This window comes from Echiichthys vipera (assembly GCF_963691815.1).
Source record: "Echiichthys vipera genome assembly, chromosome: 4".
NCBI classification, from domain to species: Eukaryota; Metazoa; Chordata; class Actinopteri; order Perciformes; family Trachinidae; genus Echiichthys; species Echiichthys vipera.
Genome location: NC_139829.1, coordinates 769,779 through 788,301, shown reverse-complemented (window position 1 = coordinate 788,301; position 18,523 = coordinate 769,779). Strand labels below are relative to the sequence as shown.

General features: G+C 41.2%; 1 protein-coding gene across 1 annotated transcript in view; it reads right to left on the bottom strand.

Moving 5' to 3' along the window:
• The window catches only part of abca2 (ATP-binding cassette, sub-family A (ABC1), member 2), a 423,663-nt gene that overhangs the window by 378,034 nt on the left and 27,106 nt on the right, over positions 1 to 18,523 (bottom strand). Inside the window, exon 2 of the mRNA XM_083912406.1 lies at positions 11,289 to 11,382. Within this exon, the coding sequence (XP_083768532.1) occupies positions 11,289 to 11,382 (94 nt within the window). The remainder of the gene's footprint in view (positions 1 to 11,288; positions 11,383 to 18,523) is intronic.

Genomic DNA, 18,523 nt, shown 5'->3' with positions numbered 1-18,523 from the left:
TTGCTGATACTCTGAGCTTTTATCCTGTCCGTCTGTATAATTCATGTATCATCAATGCATGTAACAAATACACTTCAAGTACACTAAAGCACAGGGCACGGTAAGGATGGGCAGTGTGATTGCACTCTTAGTATAGTCTATACACAACTAGGCTTTATGCAGTGTGAAATACATGTGCTGCTAATTATTTTATGTCAATGTGTGTGTCTTTTCTGCTGACTCAGCTGTATTTCATGGTGTTTCCATTGAGTGTTGCTGTTTTGGAAAAACTTTGCGGGAGCTCTACTCACGAGTGATAGTTGGCAGAGGAATAAGCACGCTTCTCTCTGTAAATAATATTAATATTATTATATATAGCATATATATATATATATGTATATACATATATATGTGTGTGTGTATTTTCTTTTCTATAAATACCAATGTGTGCCACATTTTACCACCCATTTCTACTATGCAAGGTTTTTGTGCGCAGCAAGCTTTATAAATGAGGCCCCTGGATAATAGAGAGGGTAACTGAATAAAACATGTGGCAAGTTAAGGTTTCTGTTTTTATTTTTATTAAAGATAAATGTTTTTATTGATTATCATACACTCTGTGAGTGTCTTGTCTTGTCTTGTCTGTCTTATCCTGATGTTTTGTGTTGAGGATCACAATGGAAAAAAGTCCTGGACTTAATTGTGTTTTTATCCTCAATTGTATTTGATTTCTTTTCACTTGTGTAAGGGCGTACTCACACTGTCCTTCCGTACCGCGACCCGGGCTTTAGGGTACTTGTCCCCCCCCCCGTTTGTACTCACACTGCCAGGGCCGGCCAATGCTTCTTGCTGTCCATATGCCATCACGCCGTAACACGTCACACGCATTGATCGCGTGTGTGTGGCTTTGTTTACAAATCTTTCCACAGACCTCAGAGTTTTTGTGCGTCTTGTCGACTGTTTTTGAATATTTTCATCCGACCAAATCTGCAGTAAACACTCCACCTCCGCATCACATCAACGTGAACCTTTCACCGCCATTGTTGTTGTTGTTAAATGTTCGCGCATGGTCCGTCCTTCTATTTTCTATGTCCGAACAGGCGGACATAACGCTACTGCCGTAGGGCTCGTGCTCGTACACGTGCGCACGCTCGTGCTCGTTCATGTGCAAACGGCTCCGCTAAAGCCCACCTCTTTCAAGCGGGCCGTGGAAGGCCCGCTGGCCGCAGTTATGCGCGGAACAGGTGCACTCACACTGCTTAAAGGTACTAGGCTTTAGCTGAAAAACCGGTTTTGGCCCCGGCCAAAAGGACAGTGTGAGTACGCCCTAAGACAATTGTAATACAATCTAATAAATAATAATTAAATAAAATTGCTGATAGCCCTTAGTTATGCTGCTATAGGCCTAGTCTGCCGGGGGATACTACTGCTTCTGTGGTACTTCTCTTCTCTTCTCTCTATCTGTATCATTCATGTCCCTTTAATGCATTTTACTAATTCACTTCTCCTCTGAAGTCGTTGTGCTTTCTCGTCTTCTGCTGATCGTGGTGGTGCTTCCTGCTGCCTCTCTCACTCTCTCCTCCCACCCCCCAACCAGTCAAGACGGATGGCCATTGTCCATGGAGCTGGTTCTGTTTGACGTTCCTGCCAAGCCCCCAGCACAGTGACTTCCTGGTTGATCCAATAAGGAAATGCCAAAAAACTGCTGTTCTCAGATTGGCCACTAGGAGTAGTTTTCACAATAGAGCAACTTCTGATTGACTTCCCTGTTAAACAGGCCATTTTCACAGCATAATTTAACCCATTTAAAGTGCAAGTTGTAGTTTTTTTGTTTTTTTTTACTAAATTAACATTAAAACCTTTTTCTTAGATGACCATTTGAAAAGTACATAAAGGATTTTTAATGTTTTATAAAACATATGGGCAGAAATCGGCACACACGGCCATGTTACGTTTCGGGCGCTCTTTTTTTACGGGAATGTGAGGCAGACAGCTGGTGCACCTCCGTCGGTACAGCAGCCTCCGATGCAGCTGATGCCCCCGGTGGGAGGGATGGTTATTATCTTGGAGACTTAGCTTGACGAAGACATGAGCTTTAATTTTCGAATGTTTGTCAGCTTCCACGTGAACCACCATAAGTGTTTCAGTTTCAAGAACCGTGGTGTGGTAAGTACTCTGGCTGTAAAGCAGCCGAAACACACCGGCTAATAAGCTATTCTTAGTTATTGTTAGTCTGCATTAGCACTTAGCATCCGATTTTGTCAAACCTACGAGTTAATCTGTAAGGTCAGTTCGCTAATGTTAAAACCCTGAAGTGTAGTTACAGAGCGTTAGTTTGAGATTATGTCTGCACAGTGAAGAATTAATAATCAATGAGTGAAGTATCATAATCATGTGTTAGCGTGTGTATTAGTAATGATTAATGAGAGTGTGATAATAAGAAGTATCATAATCATGTGTTAGCATGTGTATTAGTAATGATTAATGAGAGTGTGATAATAAGACCCAATAAGTATAATCATTTAAGAGTATGATAGTATGATTATTTGTCCAGGCTCAAAGAGTGTGATAGTATGTGCCTCTGCCAAGCTTTCTGCTTTCTGCAAAACATCAGCACACGAACCTTTGGCAGTCAGTCAAGGTCACAAGACAATGAAATAGCCAGCTTGCACAAACGCACCTGGCAACTAGTTGAGATTAGGGAACTGCCGTTTGCAAACAACAACCATATAAGGAGGCAGGAACAACCATATAAGGAGGCAGGGACAGGGAGGATGAGAGTATGTGCTTCTTTCACAGATAAAAAAGAAGAGTCCTGCGGAAATAGAGGATACCCCAACGCGAGGGGAGGAAGATGGAGGCTGGAGCAGCGGCTACCTTTGAAATACACATATGCATGCACAAGCAGACACATAAACCACGCCTTTGTAACAAGCATAAATGCTGGAGTAGTTAGAATAGATATCAGAACTTCTTGCCCCTGATCACTGGTACTGTGTTGCACACAGTTACTCTAGATAGAGAATAGAACATTTCTCCAGACGTCTGTATCATCCGATTTCCATTTGCTAATAAATGCCTGCTGGCGCACTAAACTGCCAACGACTCTGCTGAGTCCAGGAAGCCTCCTGTAGAACTTGAATTACGCAATATATACTCTGTGAGGTCCTTCTGATTTGACTAAAGTATTGTGTGTAAAATTCCTACAACAGCTAATGTATTTATAATTTTTGGCTATAACAGACTACTATTGCCTGGGTCCAGACAGCCCACAGAGTCCGTTAAAACCGAGATATCAGGCAAGTGTACGTTGACGGCAATGTTTGTGTGTAAACGTCAGCGTTACAGAGCTACAATGTTGTAGATTCAGAGCAAAAACACATGTACATTTAGTCTGATATCTTGTTAGCTGTACATGTTCTATAGTAAACAGATATATCCACTCCACTTACATGATGTAATGCGTGAGTAATGAGTATAATGCAGTCAGATACAACTCTATTAGTCCCTCTGACCTCAATGATTATATTATAATCTCAATGAACTCATCTCAGCTAAAACTGGACTTGTAAACACCTAAAATTCAATTCAACTGCAGACTCAGAAAAACAATAAAGTTGAATAATTTCTAAAACATTTTGAACAAACACATTAGAAACATCATGCATGTAGAATAAATTGTAGGGCTCTAGTGTCAGACTACATTATTTATTTATTGTCAGTGAATAATGCAACAGTTTTATCAGAGTGACAGTGATCCCCTAATCTACAAAATACAAAAAAAGGTGTTTTAAAGCAAGTTTTCTACATACTAGATTTTATTGTTTATACTATATTGATTTTACTTATGGATTTCTTCACAAATTATCACATTATGAACTGCATAATCTGCTGTGAGTCCTGCTTTTTAACCATGATGTCAGCTGAGAGGTTGATGGACCAGTGATGGTGACATCTAATCACCCTATCAATGAGATGCTAAATCACTGAATGTGATCTAAAAGCATGTGTTTGCTTCCTCAGCATTCACATTGGCCCTAACAGAGTCACAGAGAGAGGAGACATCACATCATCTTGTAGGACCCCTACGATTTTCATTGAGATAGATTTTCCACCATGTTCCAGATCATCTCTGGACCAAGAAAGAAAAAGGGATTACTTCCAATTTGTGATGTTATACAGTGTTCAGTGTACGTGAACTTAGCGACACCAGGGACCATAGTAAAATGCCTCCCAGGGGCCAGAGCGGGCGACATTGAGTCCTATTTGAAACTGCTGGCTAAGGATAAACGTGTCGGACTCCGTAATTTTCTCTGGTCCCCTGCCCAACTTGACTTGCGATGACATGTATAGCCGCATGTCATCATTCCGTCACTGGCTGTCTGGATGGTGCCCGGTAAATAATGTGGGCTTTGTAGATAATTGGCAGTCTTTCTGGGGAAAACCTGGTCTTATTAGGAGAGATGGTATTCATCCTACTTTGGAGGGTGCTGCTCTCTATCTAAGAACCTGGACGCAATTGTTAGCGGTCTAAAACCATGCCAACCCAGTGTTGGGAAGCAGAGTAACAGTTTAATACACCACTTTGCGCTGCCCTTATCGCAGGTGCCCAGGAGGTAGAGTGGCAGTCTAACACACCTCTCTGCGCTCCCTGTGGAGCATTTACCAGCTCAGTATAGTATACAAACGCTGTGTGCCCCAAGATCATCTAAATTAACCAGATCAAAAATGAACAGAAGAGGCGCTATACTGAAAAACTTGATACAAATCAACACCAAATCTGCATAATGCAACAAAATCAGAAAATAAAATGTGGACTTTTAAACATCAGATCTCTGTCATCTAAAGCTGTTTTAGTAAACGATCTGATATCAGATAACAATATTGATTTACTCTGTCTGACTGAAACCTGGCTGCGTCCTGAAGAATATGTTAGCCTAAATGAATCCACTCCTCCCAGTCATATTAATACTCATATTCCTTGAAGCAGTGGCCAAGGAGGAGGCGTTGCAGCTATTTATGACTCAGGCCTATTAATAAACCCTAAACCTAAACTAAATTATAACTCATTTGAAAGTCTTGTTCTTTGTCTTTCACATTCAACCTGGAAAACTGTGCAGCCAATTATACTTGTTATAGTGTACCGTGCTCCTGGTCCGCACTCTGAATTTCTGTCTGAATTCTCAGAGTTTCTGTCAAATTTAGTCCTTAAATCTGATAAAGTAATCATTGTAGGAGATTTTAATATTCACGTGGACGTTGATAATAATAGCCTTAGTACTGCATTTATCTCTCTATTAGATTTGATTGGTTTTAGTCAGAGTGTACATAAACCTACTCACTGTTATAATCAGACCCTCGACCTTGTTTTGGCTTATGGTGTGGAAATCAATGGCTTAATAGTCTTTCCAATGAATACTATTTTATCAGACCATTATTTAATAACTTTTGAATGCATATTACAGGACTACTCACCTCTAGGCAAAAGTTTCTACACTAGATGTTTACCTGATAGTGCTGTAATTAAATTTAAGGAAGCGAATCCATCTGCATTTAATTTAATGCCTTATCCTAATATTCAAGATTCCTGTTATCCTCAAAGCAATTTCAGTAAAAAAGTAACTGGACTGGTTATTTGTCTAGGAAGACGTTTCACCTCTCATCCAAGAGGCTTCATCAGTTCATGTACGCATCTGACCAGGCTGGGACTGGTCCAACTAACTGGTGTGAGATCCAGGTATTTAACCTCCCACAAGGCCGATGATGTCACTGAAACCCTTTGTGCTCCAAGTGCCAATGCCCATCGTTAGAGTGGCAGTCGTTGGTGGGCAGTTGGTTTCGACTTCGTTAGTACTCTATTGAGTCTGAACGACAGCCGTTGGGGTCACAGGAGGCCATGTGTGAACAGTTCTTTGCGGGTAGATTGTTAAATCTCATGGGAAGGGATGAAAGGGCAGCATTGTAAATTGGAGATAAGTGGTGTCTCAGACCTCCTCCTCTGTTTAGCGATGGTTTCTCTACTTTTACATAGATGCCTTCTTTTACTCCTCTTTCAAACCATCTGTCCTCTCTGTCCAAAATTTGGACATTGTTGTCATCAAAGGAGTGGGCTTTCTCCTTGAGGTGTAAGTGGACAGCGGAGTCCAGGCCTGAGGAGTTAGCTCTCCTGTGTTGGGCCATGCGTTTATGCAGTGGTTGTTTTGTTTCTCCAATGTAAAGATCTTTGTATTCCTCGTTGCATTGGACAGCATAAACCAGATTGCTTTTGTGGGTGTGTGGTGTTCTATCCTTGGGATGTACTAGTCTCTGTCTGAGTGTGTTACCGGGTTTGAAATACACAGGGATGCAGTTCTTGTTGAAGATCCTCCTGAGTTTCTCTGATACCCCAGCCACATACGGGATGACTATGTTGTTTCTCTTGTTATCTTTTTCTTTCTCAACCACTTTGGTTTTCTTTCTGGAAGCAGCTGCCGTTTTCACAAAGGTCCAGCTGGGGTAGCCACAAGTTGTGAGGGCTTGCGTTCTTCCCCTTGGGCCTGTGAGCTGGTGGGTATGTTATCAGCTCTATGCTGCAGTGTTCTGATAACGCCAAGCTTGTGTTCCAAAGGGTGGTGAGAGTCAAACAGTAGATATTGATCAGTGTGAGTGGGTTTTCTGTATGCCCCAATGTGGAGGCTCCTGTCATTCTCCATATGGACGTCACAGTCCAAGAAGGGCAAACTGTTGTCCTTGACTTCTTCTCTGGTGAACTTGATGTTTCTGTCCACAGATTTTATATGTTCAGTAAACGTTTGCACCTCTTTGGATTTGATCTTAACCCATGTGTCGTCCACATATCTGAACCGATAGCTTGGGGTTACTCCTTTGAAGGAGTTCAAAGCCTTGTCCTCTACTTACTCCATGTACAGATTTGCCACAATAGGGGATACTGGTGAACCCATGGCACAGCCGTGTTTCTGTCTTTAAAAATGCCATTAAACTGGAAATATGTGGTATTCAGGCACAAATCCAGAAGTTGGCAAATGTGGTCTGGTTTGAGATTTGTTCGGTTGTGTAAGGAGTTGTCCTGCGTGAGCCGCTCTCTTACCGTGGCCAAGGCCTCCATGGTTGGAATACAGGTGAACAAAACTCCATAGACTTTGTGAACAAAGTCAGAGACCTAAAAAAAGACGTGACTTCTTTGTTCAACTGTATTCCAACCACGGAGGCCTTGGCCACGGTAAGAGAACGTCTCACACAGGACAACTCCTTACACAACCGAACAAATCTCAAACCAGACCACATTTGCCAACTTCCTGCATTTTGTTTCTTTTTGTTTCTTTTGTTCAACTTTGTTAACCCAAAGTTAGCAAGAGACGTTACTTTATATTTTGTTTTCTTACTAAAGTATTTTCGTTTATTAATCTATTTTTATCGCGCGACTTTCTAAGTTTTCTACGACACGTTTTTATCTTTTATAAGTATAGTAAAACCCCTCGTGCTGTCTTTGCCTTTTTGTCCGGCCGGCAAATTGCATCAAACTCTAGTTCAGAACCGCTCAGAACCTTTTTGTCAACCAACACCAACAGCCAGAGGCAAGCCACGTGCAGAGCTGCAAGCCACGTGAAGAGCTGAATCCAAGCCGGGACGGGAGCAGACAAGCCCGCCGATCACACTGCGCAGCTGATAAGGCTGTGGTACGTACTAACGCGTTCAAGACGAGACTGATACAATTTTAAATAATCAATTACTTTAAATGCTAACAGGTATTAAACCTTCACCAAATAAACATCCTGTCTTATTTTGGTGTGGTGCTCTACTTCGAGGTAAATTAAATCCTAAATTTTAACGAGTCAAGTTATTCACATTTAATTCGGCTACTAATATATTCCAGCCATAATAAAGGTAGGCTTTCTCTCCTACAATATCATCAAAGACTACAAGAGAGCCATGCTGACTGTCCTCCACTCCACCTGCCTCCCTTTCCACACCTGCCAAAACATCACCAGGGGACAGTTGGACAACCTGTCTCTCACACAACATTCACAGTTTAACACAAAGTTTACTGGTTAAGATTATTATTATTCAAGAAAAAGTCAGATCAAAGTCTACAATTCATATTAATCAAAGGAATGAATAAATGTTTTCTAAACATTGCACAATGTTTGTTTTTACCTTTAATTACTATTCACTTTTGCATATTTTATTACGTTGAGGAAAAAAAAAACTTTCTCATGATTGTCTATGTGTGCATTTTGATCTTAAGCTGGAAGTCCATTAACATGTTACAAATAAAATAGCTAATGTAGGATAGCTTTAGTCAGTGCTTTCTATTTTTAAATAGATAAATCTTTTTTCCTTTTGACCATTTGGTAAATTCACATTTATATTTTAAAAAGATACAATCTTGTGTTTTGAGTTTTGGTGGTGCAGTTAACTCTTAGTTTACATTTGTATTTCAGAATGTTTCTATCTTAACTGCAGTTCCTGAATATAGGAATACAATAATAGTTTGTATATTTAGGGTTGTTGTTAAATAGTATTGTAACTTCTGTAGGCCTAACCATTAATGCAGTATCTGATCTTAACTGCATAAACTGTTTTTATACAGTAAGACACTTTTTGATTTTAATTTTGTAGATTGTCACCCAAATGAGACATTTCATAATCTAAATTCGTCCTCTTTCCGGAAACTGTCTCCTGATGATGGACACTTGGGAAAGTAAGGGCTTTGAAAGGGTCACAGTATCTACAGTTAATTATATTAACATCAAAAGTAGAAATAGGTAGTGACAATGTAATACTTAAAAAAAGTACAGAAAACAACCCTGATTTAGTGTTAACATAGTCTCCAAATTACAATTTTATTTATAGGATACCATTTTTTAAATTGTACTATATCTATTTAGCTGTAGTATATGCAAGTTCAAAGTTGCAAGATAAGTCAACCATACATATAAAACATCAGGTATATGGTACAACAGACAATGAGATCTGGGTTTTAAAAGCTGCTGGACACATTAAACTTGGTCTAGAACATGTGGTAACTGAAGAAAGTAAAGAGAGTAATAAATAATTTCACTCAGTCAGCCTCTCCCTCTCTTGGTCTCTCCTGCGGTTTGTTACAGCACATAAACGTAGTGTGGAGTTATACAATGTAATTCCAGATATGACTGATAACATATGCACATTTATTTCTGTTAGTGGTAAGTATTAATTCCCACGCTTATGCTATATTATTCCCAATTCTAGTTTAGTTAAGCTGTTGCTGTAAGCGATCGTTAGCTGACAGCTGCCCAGCTGTTCACCTCTCACACAACCTTTCAGGATCATACTTATACCACTTTGATCCGCGATATGCCTATGAATATACATTTTCAGCCCCTTAAGTATCAAAATAACTCAAAATAAGCATTGTGATCCATATATGAAACTGAGCAGAATCCCTTCTCCTACATCACATCCAGATAGGCAATTTTTTTATGCAGAAGTAAAATATCTTTACAAAAACGACTCCAAATGTCGATAAAGTCTTTATTTATGTATATCTTTTTTTTAAATTTAGTTTCTACATCATTTTCCTACACATTGATTAACAGTGGTCTCTAACCTGCAAGTTGCTCTTTAAGGCCTGGTACAAAAACATTCTAATCTGTATTTTTAGGTCATATCTCCATAACAACACTGAGGGGGTTATTTTTTTTGTACCAGGCTAGTTTTTATTTTTTTGGAGGTTAAAGTTTATGAATAATTAGGGGCGCGGCCTCGAGTGACAGCTAGCCTCTGGCTCTCACTTCTCCTTGGAGGTATACGTCATCCAGATGGACGTATCACCCTCCCCCCAACGTCACATACATGCCCTTTTTTGGTAAGAGGAAATTGGATTGGATTTATATAGCGCCTTTCTCAGTACTCAAGGTGTTTTACAGAGTACAGGTTCTATTCATTCACACAGACATACATGGTGGTGGTAAACTACGAAAGTAGTCTCAGCTGCCCTAGGGTAGACTGACAAAAGTGTGGCTGCACATCCTAAAACACACAGCAGTCATACACATTCACACAAGGCAAGGTGGGGGAAGTGTCTTGCCCAAGGACACAACGACTATGACATAAGTAGGGCAGGGCGGGGATCGAACTACCTACCCTTCAGATATTGGCCGTCCCACTCTACCAACTGAGCCACAACCGCCCCAAAATGAGGTGGAGTCAAAGTCAAGATAGCGACTCCTGTAGGCGAGGACGATTGGATCAAGTTGAGAGAACGGACCCCGACAGGTATGCTATGTCCATTTTTTATACGGTCTATGGTTCCTGCCTGTTAAAAAGAAGCTACTGCCAGACCAAGATCAATTTACAATTGCACGTTGTTCTTGGAAGGCTGCTGTCATTTTCTTCTGCACAAGAGGCGGGCGTAGATCAAATAGCTGCACGCAATTGGACAGTCCTTCATCCAATCAGACCAATGATGTGGATGACATACTCTATTCGTTTGGCCACCAGCAGGGCTAACTGGTAGATTAAACCTTTACCAAAACAGCAGCAACAGCTGCATCAATAGGTAGTTGCTGCGCTCCGGTGGCCGCCATGTTGAATGTAAATTGTTATTACAAAACTGCTTGCAACGCTTCTCAGTCGGAATCGGGTTTAACCAGCCAATAGCGCTCCAGGTGAAAAAAGCCAGCTTGGTGGATCCAGAAAACAAAAACAAAGACTCTTGTGCAGAGCCAATTCAAATTGCCGGCAGAAGGGGGTGGGGATACCCAGTCTAATGGTTTTGGGCATGGATGATGGGATTCAACTGCAAAACAGTTCTCCCGTCTTATCTGATAATATAATGAGACAAGGAAAGAGACAGTTACTTGAGAGATTTGTTTATCTGATTTGCATAAAGTGCTGCAAGCATAAGAGTACTATAGGTAAGAAAATCTATGTTAAAGCAGGATCTTGTTAGCTCAACAAATGGATCAGTGATTAAATGTGTCCTAAAAAAAATCAGTGGGACATTTTTAAAACTCTGTGGACTAGAGTATTTAAATATTTAAGTATTTTAAACACAAAATATTAAGGTTCATAATAGGAATCAAAATACATATGGCATGAGACCAAACAGGAAATTTGTGGTGTCTTTCTTCTATTTCACTGGTGCAAAGTCTCTAGTAAGTGAGGACAAGCACAACCTGGATGTTTGGCACATAAAAGTGCCATGCATCCTGAGTTAATATCCCATTGTAAATGATCAAAGTTACTCAAACACGACGAATGCATGCATATAAGAGTACAGTATATTTTATTAATAGGACCCACCCCAGTGTTCTATATCTGCCTACCTTCCTTGACAGGAATTGCTGGCTTCTTCTGCCTCAGACCCAGGAGAATGAAGAAGAGACCCAGCGGGATGAAGATCTCAAAGGCCAGCACCCACTGGAGGGGGAAAGGACAAAATTGACAAGATTATTTGTAATGCATATCTAATGAAACCTAGACAAAACCAAGTTCAGTTTAAGCACAATGATCCTGCTGCAAGGTTGACCTCAGTTATGGTCATTTACCATAAGTGTGTCCTCATCAGTCCCATCTCACGTGGAATAGAAATAGTTGGCCTACTGTCACATATCAATTCATTACATCTGGGAGGGAGTGTGAGGATGTCTGAATGTCCAGTCTGTTAATCCTCCTTTATCTGCTCAGAGCTGCCACTGCCAAAACCTTTCCATAAGGTTTTCTTTTCACAACCTCCATCCAGGCCTCTTTTAGATGATCTAGTGTCAATACATGGTGGATCTTATAAATCGTTATTTTACTTAGTGGATCAAGCAAAACAATCCATTGGAGAAACCAGAGGTTTGTTGGGGAAGGATAGAAATGTTTTTTTAATTCAATTTCAGATTTGTATCTAAAGAAGTCTGAAGTGGGAATATTAAATTCCTCTTTTAATTACTGAAATGTAGGCAAAATGTCAGTAAATAAATTGTTGATTGACTGTATTCCTTGTAAATGCTCTTTGCGAAATGACAGATTTGAATGTGATGCAGTAAATGATTAATTGTGCTTATTGACTATTTTCCTGTAACAGCACAACCGACCATCTACATGTAGCCTTAAAATTGTATTTTTCGTAACGGTGTCTCAGTTTAGGCTTGAGAATATAATCAGTAGATATCACGGACATGTTTATTTCTTATCGTAAATGCATTGTTTTTAATTGTGAATCTCTGGTTACAAGCACTATCATATCTCGCCCTATGCACACCCGTGTCTTTAATGAGCATAGTGCTACCAAATTCTGTACACTGTTTAATTCTGTTAGCAACGCTTTTCCTGACTTTTCTTACATCAATAATCTGGTTAGCTCTTAACTTTCAGTGCTCCTCTATTTTAGACTCTATTGCTCCCTTGAAGGCTACATCCAAGCCAGAGACTATAAAAATCCTGGTTACCACAATATGCAAACCTGCAAATGGCAATGTAGAAGAGCTGAACGTTGTTGGAAAAATTATTGTCTCCAGGTCCACTATGTGGTTATGAAGGAGTTGAGCTCTCTTTAAACAGGATGGTGAAAGGGTCTTAAACTGACTATTTTTCTAGTCTTATTTCCACCCATCAACACAATCCAAGATTTTTATTCAGGAGGGTCGACCAGCTAGTCAACCCCCCCCTGTTGAGTGTGACGTGTAATGCAAGAAGTTTTTTTTATTGCATTTCTCTGGGAAGGTGGACTCTATCAGACAGAGCATTACTCCTAGTTTTAATCTTTTAGATGTTGACCACCAAAATCTGGTAAACTCTGAGATGCTTTTTCCTGTTGGTCTGTCTGAGTTTTGGGATACTGTGGCCTATATTAGGATCTCATCTAGCCCTCTGGACACAGTTCCTACTAGGTTTTTAGTTGAAGTGATGTATTGTCTCAGGCTACATTTGCTCTCTATTTTTAACAGCTAACTGTCCACAGGCTGTTTGCCTCATTCATTCATCTTCAACCGCTTGTCCCTGTCGGGGTTGCGGGGGGCTGGAGCCGATCCCAGATGACATCGGGCGTGAGGCGGGGTACACCCTGGACAGGACGCCAGTCTATCGCAGGGCACATAGAAATGAAAAAAGACAGAAAACCATTCACACCTACGGGCAATTTAGAGCCATCAATGAATCTAACACTGACTACTTTAAAACAGCATGTATCCAACCTGTCCCAAAAAACAGGGCTTGATCCTATGATCCTGGATAACTATCAGCCAATTTTTTAAAATGCCTTTCATATCTAAGATTCTGGAAAAGTTTGTTTCTAAATGAGCTTCTAGCTGGTGTGGAAAATAATAACATTTTTGAAATATTCCAATCAGGTTTCCATCATAATCATAGCACAGAGACTGCCCTTTTAAAAGTCACTAATGACCTTTTAATAAACGCTAATGCTGGTTTATGTTCAGTTCTTCTGCTGCTTGATCTAAGTTCAGCATTTGACACAGTCAATCCCTGCATTCAGATTGAGGCACTGGGTGGGCATTTCTGGTACCACACTTGATTGGTTCTCTTCTTATTTATCTAAAAGGAATTTCTGTGTCTGATAATAATTTATGCCGTTATTTTCCTCTATTAAACATGGGTTGCCTCAAGGGTCAAATTGAGGACCAATTCTATTCTCCCTATACCTGCTCCCTCTTGGTGATCCGTCGTCATTGAATTTCCTTTCACTTTTACGCCTATGACACACAGCTCTATCTTCCTGTTAAGCCCTCAGACCCCAGTATAATGTGCTCTGTCCTTAATTGCCTGAATGACATAAAAAACTGGATGTCATTTAACTTAACTCCAATAGGACTGATACCCTTGTCATTGGACCCCAGCACATTACCAAACAACTACTGCCATCTATTAGTCATCTGTCACAACATGTCAAGCCTGTTGAAAGAAACATTGGTGTCTTGTTTGACACCCATCTTTGCTTTGAACAACATACTACCAAGACTGTGCAGTCATGCTTTTACCACCTTAGAAACATCACAAAAATAAGATCGATTTTAAATATTCAGAGATGCAGAAACTGTTGTACATGCTTTTATCTCCTCTCGACTAGATTATTGTAACAGCCCTCTTCTCCTGCTTTAATAAAAAAAACTCTAAGATAACTCCAGCTGGTACAGAGCTCTGCTTTTCTCAGTATGCTTAACTAAGATGGTGATGATAAACAACATATTAACACTAGTATATATCGGCATTGTCTCTTCACTTATTGTGGTCGAGCAAGGTAGACAGGAGGCATTTGCTTAGAGGCGTTGTCAGTTGACTATGCAAAGACACCTGCAGCCCCACCACAGCTCTCTGCTAAATTAGAATCAGAAATACTTTAATATTTCCCAGAGAGAAATTATTTTTGCCACAAAACTCCAGATATACAAAACAACAAATATTATTCAGACAATTTACTGTATATTCTAAAAAAATGTAAGAAATATATACAAGATCAAAAATACCAGACTAATGTGCAAAAGAACAGATTGTCTGTGGTTGAGTCTGGATTACAGAGAGGAGGTGACACGACTTAAATCTTCTCCTCTCCATAAGCCCATCCTGTTTCGACCCTCCTCTATTGCCCCGCTGTTGCTTCCCACCTATGCGTCCCCGGTGTGTTTTTCTCCAGAATTCCGTAGAATATCCCCTGGTCTGACCTCTTTGCCGGCTGGCATTAGCACAATCAGCTGTTCTCCAGAGTAAACAAAGACAGCGGGTACGGTGAAGCGCCATTGATAAAAACAGCTCGAAAAGAAACACGAAAAGTAGCCAAAGTAACCTCATTGTAGAGGGCAGAACTTCACAGAAGCTAGGGTGAAGAAACAGAACGGACAAAAGGAGAATAGAAGTTTAGAAATTAAAAAAAAAAAAGCAAACTCAAAGACCGGAGCAGTAACAGGCAGCATGCAACTTTCGCACAAGCGCACTATGAAATACACCCTGTCAAGAAAATACTTTACTATTTTGAAAATAGTGTTAAAATCTCGTTGTGTATTGTCTTGTCACACTACTTTTTCTGAATGTATGGTGTATTTTTTTATTTATTGTACTGTCATGACAGCTATGGTGCTGTTAATTTACCTTCTGTCTTGCATCTTCAAAAGAGCACAATAAAAATGTGACACTGAATTTGAAACAGCACATTGTGATTTCTGCATCGGTTATTGATTTACCGTGTGTGCCCCTAAAATTTGTGGTTGCACTACTAAAATTTTCAGTTGGGGGCTACAGTGCTCCTAGTGAAAAAAGGAGCCCTGGACATGTATCAACATTTTGTGTATTTAACCTGCTGTGCATGGTAACTTTGATAGAATGATTAACAATTGCTAACGTCCATTAGGATAAGTCCCCTGTTCATAGTTCACTATAAATTATGAGAAAACATAATGTGGCAGGACGGTCTCATCTTTGTCACCCCCAAAGATGGTGACCTTTCTCCTCCTTTCTCCATTCACATCAGGTGTGGATTGACGCACTGAGTGATGGGCGGCGCTGCGCGCTTTATTTATACTGGCCTGGCCACACCTGCGATCCCTTCCTCCTTTCCGGTTCTGTTCATCCTCCGTGGTGGCTGTGGCCCGGCGTGGCAGAGCTGGTGCACATGTTTGAGCCTTTGTGGCGTGTCGGAGTGTGGTGGAGCCCGGTTTGGCGTGGCGGATCGTCTTGGTGCACGTTTCCTCTCGTTGCACAACAGCTATGCGCACCGCTGTCCTCCTTCCCACTTAGTGTGCCGCAGATTCTCCTTTTTGTTGCTGTAGTGTGGCAGGTTGCTGTCGCCGTGGGGGCCGCGTTGCTCCGCTGGAAGCCCTCCTTGGTGTGGTTGTGCGTCCTCGTGGTAAGTATGCGTTGTCCGCCCTACTCTTTCCCTTCTAACCGCTGCTCGACCCCCGGCTAATTGTAACATTCTGTGCCACAGTTTGGATCAGGCAGAAGCCGCGTAATATTTCTGCTACCTGGCCTGCTGTGATGCGGCGCCGGTGAGGACCATTTCAATTCAATTCAATTCAATTCAAAAAACTTTATTTGTCCCCGGGGGGCAATTCAGGGCACACAGAGCAGCAAATAACGACAGTGCAACTATACGAAACATTTTAACCTAACAACAAGAATAAAGTGTAAGAGAAGAATAAGTGTCAGGATGTTAGTGTGTTAGTACAGGTAGAACAAGTGTCAGGATGTTAGTGTGTTAGTACAGGTTAGATACGGAGAACATTCGGCGTGAGATGTAGAAAGACATGCATGTATCAGATGTAAGCAGACATGTGAACGGGTGTATATGATGTAAACAATGTAAACATGCATATGAACAGAACTGTAGTGCAGATAAGATATAAGTGGACAATGATCGGATTCAGATGAGGTCAGACATGATACATGTGTGTGATGAGCAGACATAAACAGAACTATAGTGCAGTAATAGAGTATAAATATAATATATAACTATAAGATAAATAATAAAGTGGTAGTGGTGCATGGCAGGAAAACAGCAGTCTAAATATATGCAAGCTCTGTGTAACAGATGAATACTGAAAAATAAAGTGACCATAGTGCTATGATGGATACAATATAAGACCTGATAGACAGAATAAAGTGGTAGTGCATTAATACCATAAATTAAAATAACTAACAGAATCAAGTAGACAAGTAAGACCATAGTAACAGAATAAGTCCGGTGTGAACATAATAACAGAATAAATAAGTGGAGTAGTGCAACAGACCGGAGTAACATTTAAACAGAATAAATAAGTGGCGTAGTGCAACAGACCAGAGTAACATTATAAATAGAGTGAACAGAATAAAGTGGAATTGTGCATCAGACTGGTAGTTCACAGCTTTGAGGACAGGAGTGGAGGTAGATAGCCAGTTCACGTGTCCGGTAAGTGTCCAGGGGGGGGGTGTCCAGGGGGTGAAGGTGTCCAGGAAAGGTGTCAGGGGTGGGAAGGGGGGGTGATGGTGTCCAGGGAGGGTGTCTGGAGAGGGGAGGAGGAGGGGTGATGGGAGGGGTGTCCGGGGTGGAGAGGGGGGTGAGGTGTTCAGGGAGGGTGTCTGGAGTGGAGGGGGGTGAAGTGTCCAGGGGAGGGTGTCAAGAGTGGGGAGGGGGATGGTCAGTGGGGTCAGGAGTTGAGGAGCTGGACAGCACTGGGGATGAAGATTGCTCTTCTCCTCTGTGTCCTGCAGCAGGGACAGCGAAGACGACGTCCTGAGGGGAGCCACTCAAACGCTGAGAAGAGAGCATGAGAGGGGTCCTGCATGATCCGACCAGCTAACCTGAGTGTCTGCTGCTCGTGGATGGTCGACAGAGTTCTAACAGGAAGTCCAATGATCTTAGAGCAGACCGTGGCTACGCTCTGCAGGCGGTTTCTGTTCTGGAGGCTGGTGGAGTAGAACCAGTATGTGATGGAGAACGTGATGATGATCTCGATGAAGGAGTAGTAAAAGGTCAGGAGGATGTTCTTGCTGACTCCAAAGGAATTGAGCTTCCTAAGGAGGTGTTTCCGCTGCTGACATTTCCTGAGAATCTCCTTTGTGTTGGAGGAGAATTTCAGCAGGCTGTCGAAGATGGTGCCCAGGTACCTGTACTCCTCAACTGCTTCAACAGGCTTCCCGTGGATCACGGTGTTTGCTGATGCAGCCAGTTCCCTCTGCTTGTTGAAGGTCACCACCATGTCTTTGGTTTTGTTGACATTCAGCTCCAGGCAGGAGCTGTCACACCACTCCACAAACTCCTGAAGAGCTGGTCCGTGGTGCAGAGATGGGCCTGACAGCAACAACATTCAACATTCATTCATCGCCACGGCTCCCTGGACGACGCTGCTGTTTTGTGTGGCTCCATTGTTTGGCTGCTGCGGTTAGGCAGCTGTTTTGTTTTTATTTAACAAAGAATGTTTTTTGTTTTCTTTTATTCTGGCTTTTTCCGAATTGAGTTTGGGTCCAGCATCCCCCTCACAGAGCTGTCATCAGAGCCCTAATGCTGGGCTCTCTGGGGGCTGCTGCAGGGGTTATTGACTTGAGGAGAAGCTTGATTTATTAATTTGTTTATTGTTAAGTGTAAATTTGAGTTCTTTGTGTTATTTTTTTCATCGTTTTTGTTTAATTGTATTTGATGTAATTGGTTATTTTGGGTTCCTTTTTATATTTTATGGGTGTGCGTGTGAGAGAAATTCCCCAGGTGGCGTTGTTCGGCAACACTCACCCTTAGCTACTACCTCGCCACAATAAGAAAAAAACTTTTTTTTAAATCTTTAACAGTGCCTGACAGTTTACATGTGAAATAGATGTATCTATATAAACGGCAAAAAATCCTCTCTCTATATATATATATAATATATACTGTTTTAGCTACATAAGCTTGGTATACCGTTATCTGAAGCACATAATCTTCCCCACCAGCTCAAAAACTTAATGTTGTTCTAGTAAAATAGACTCTTGCGTTTCACTCCGCCATTATGAAAAGGTCAAAGGTTATCTCATTTCGGCAACTCATGTTTTAAAATATTCTAAGTTTCCCAGTGGAAATGACCCCATGAGTCCAGGGGAGGGTGTCAAGAGTGGGGAG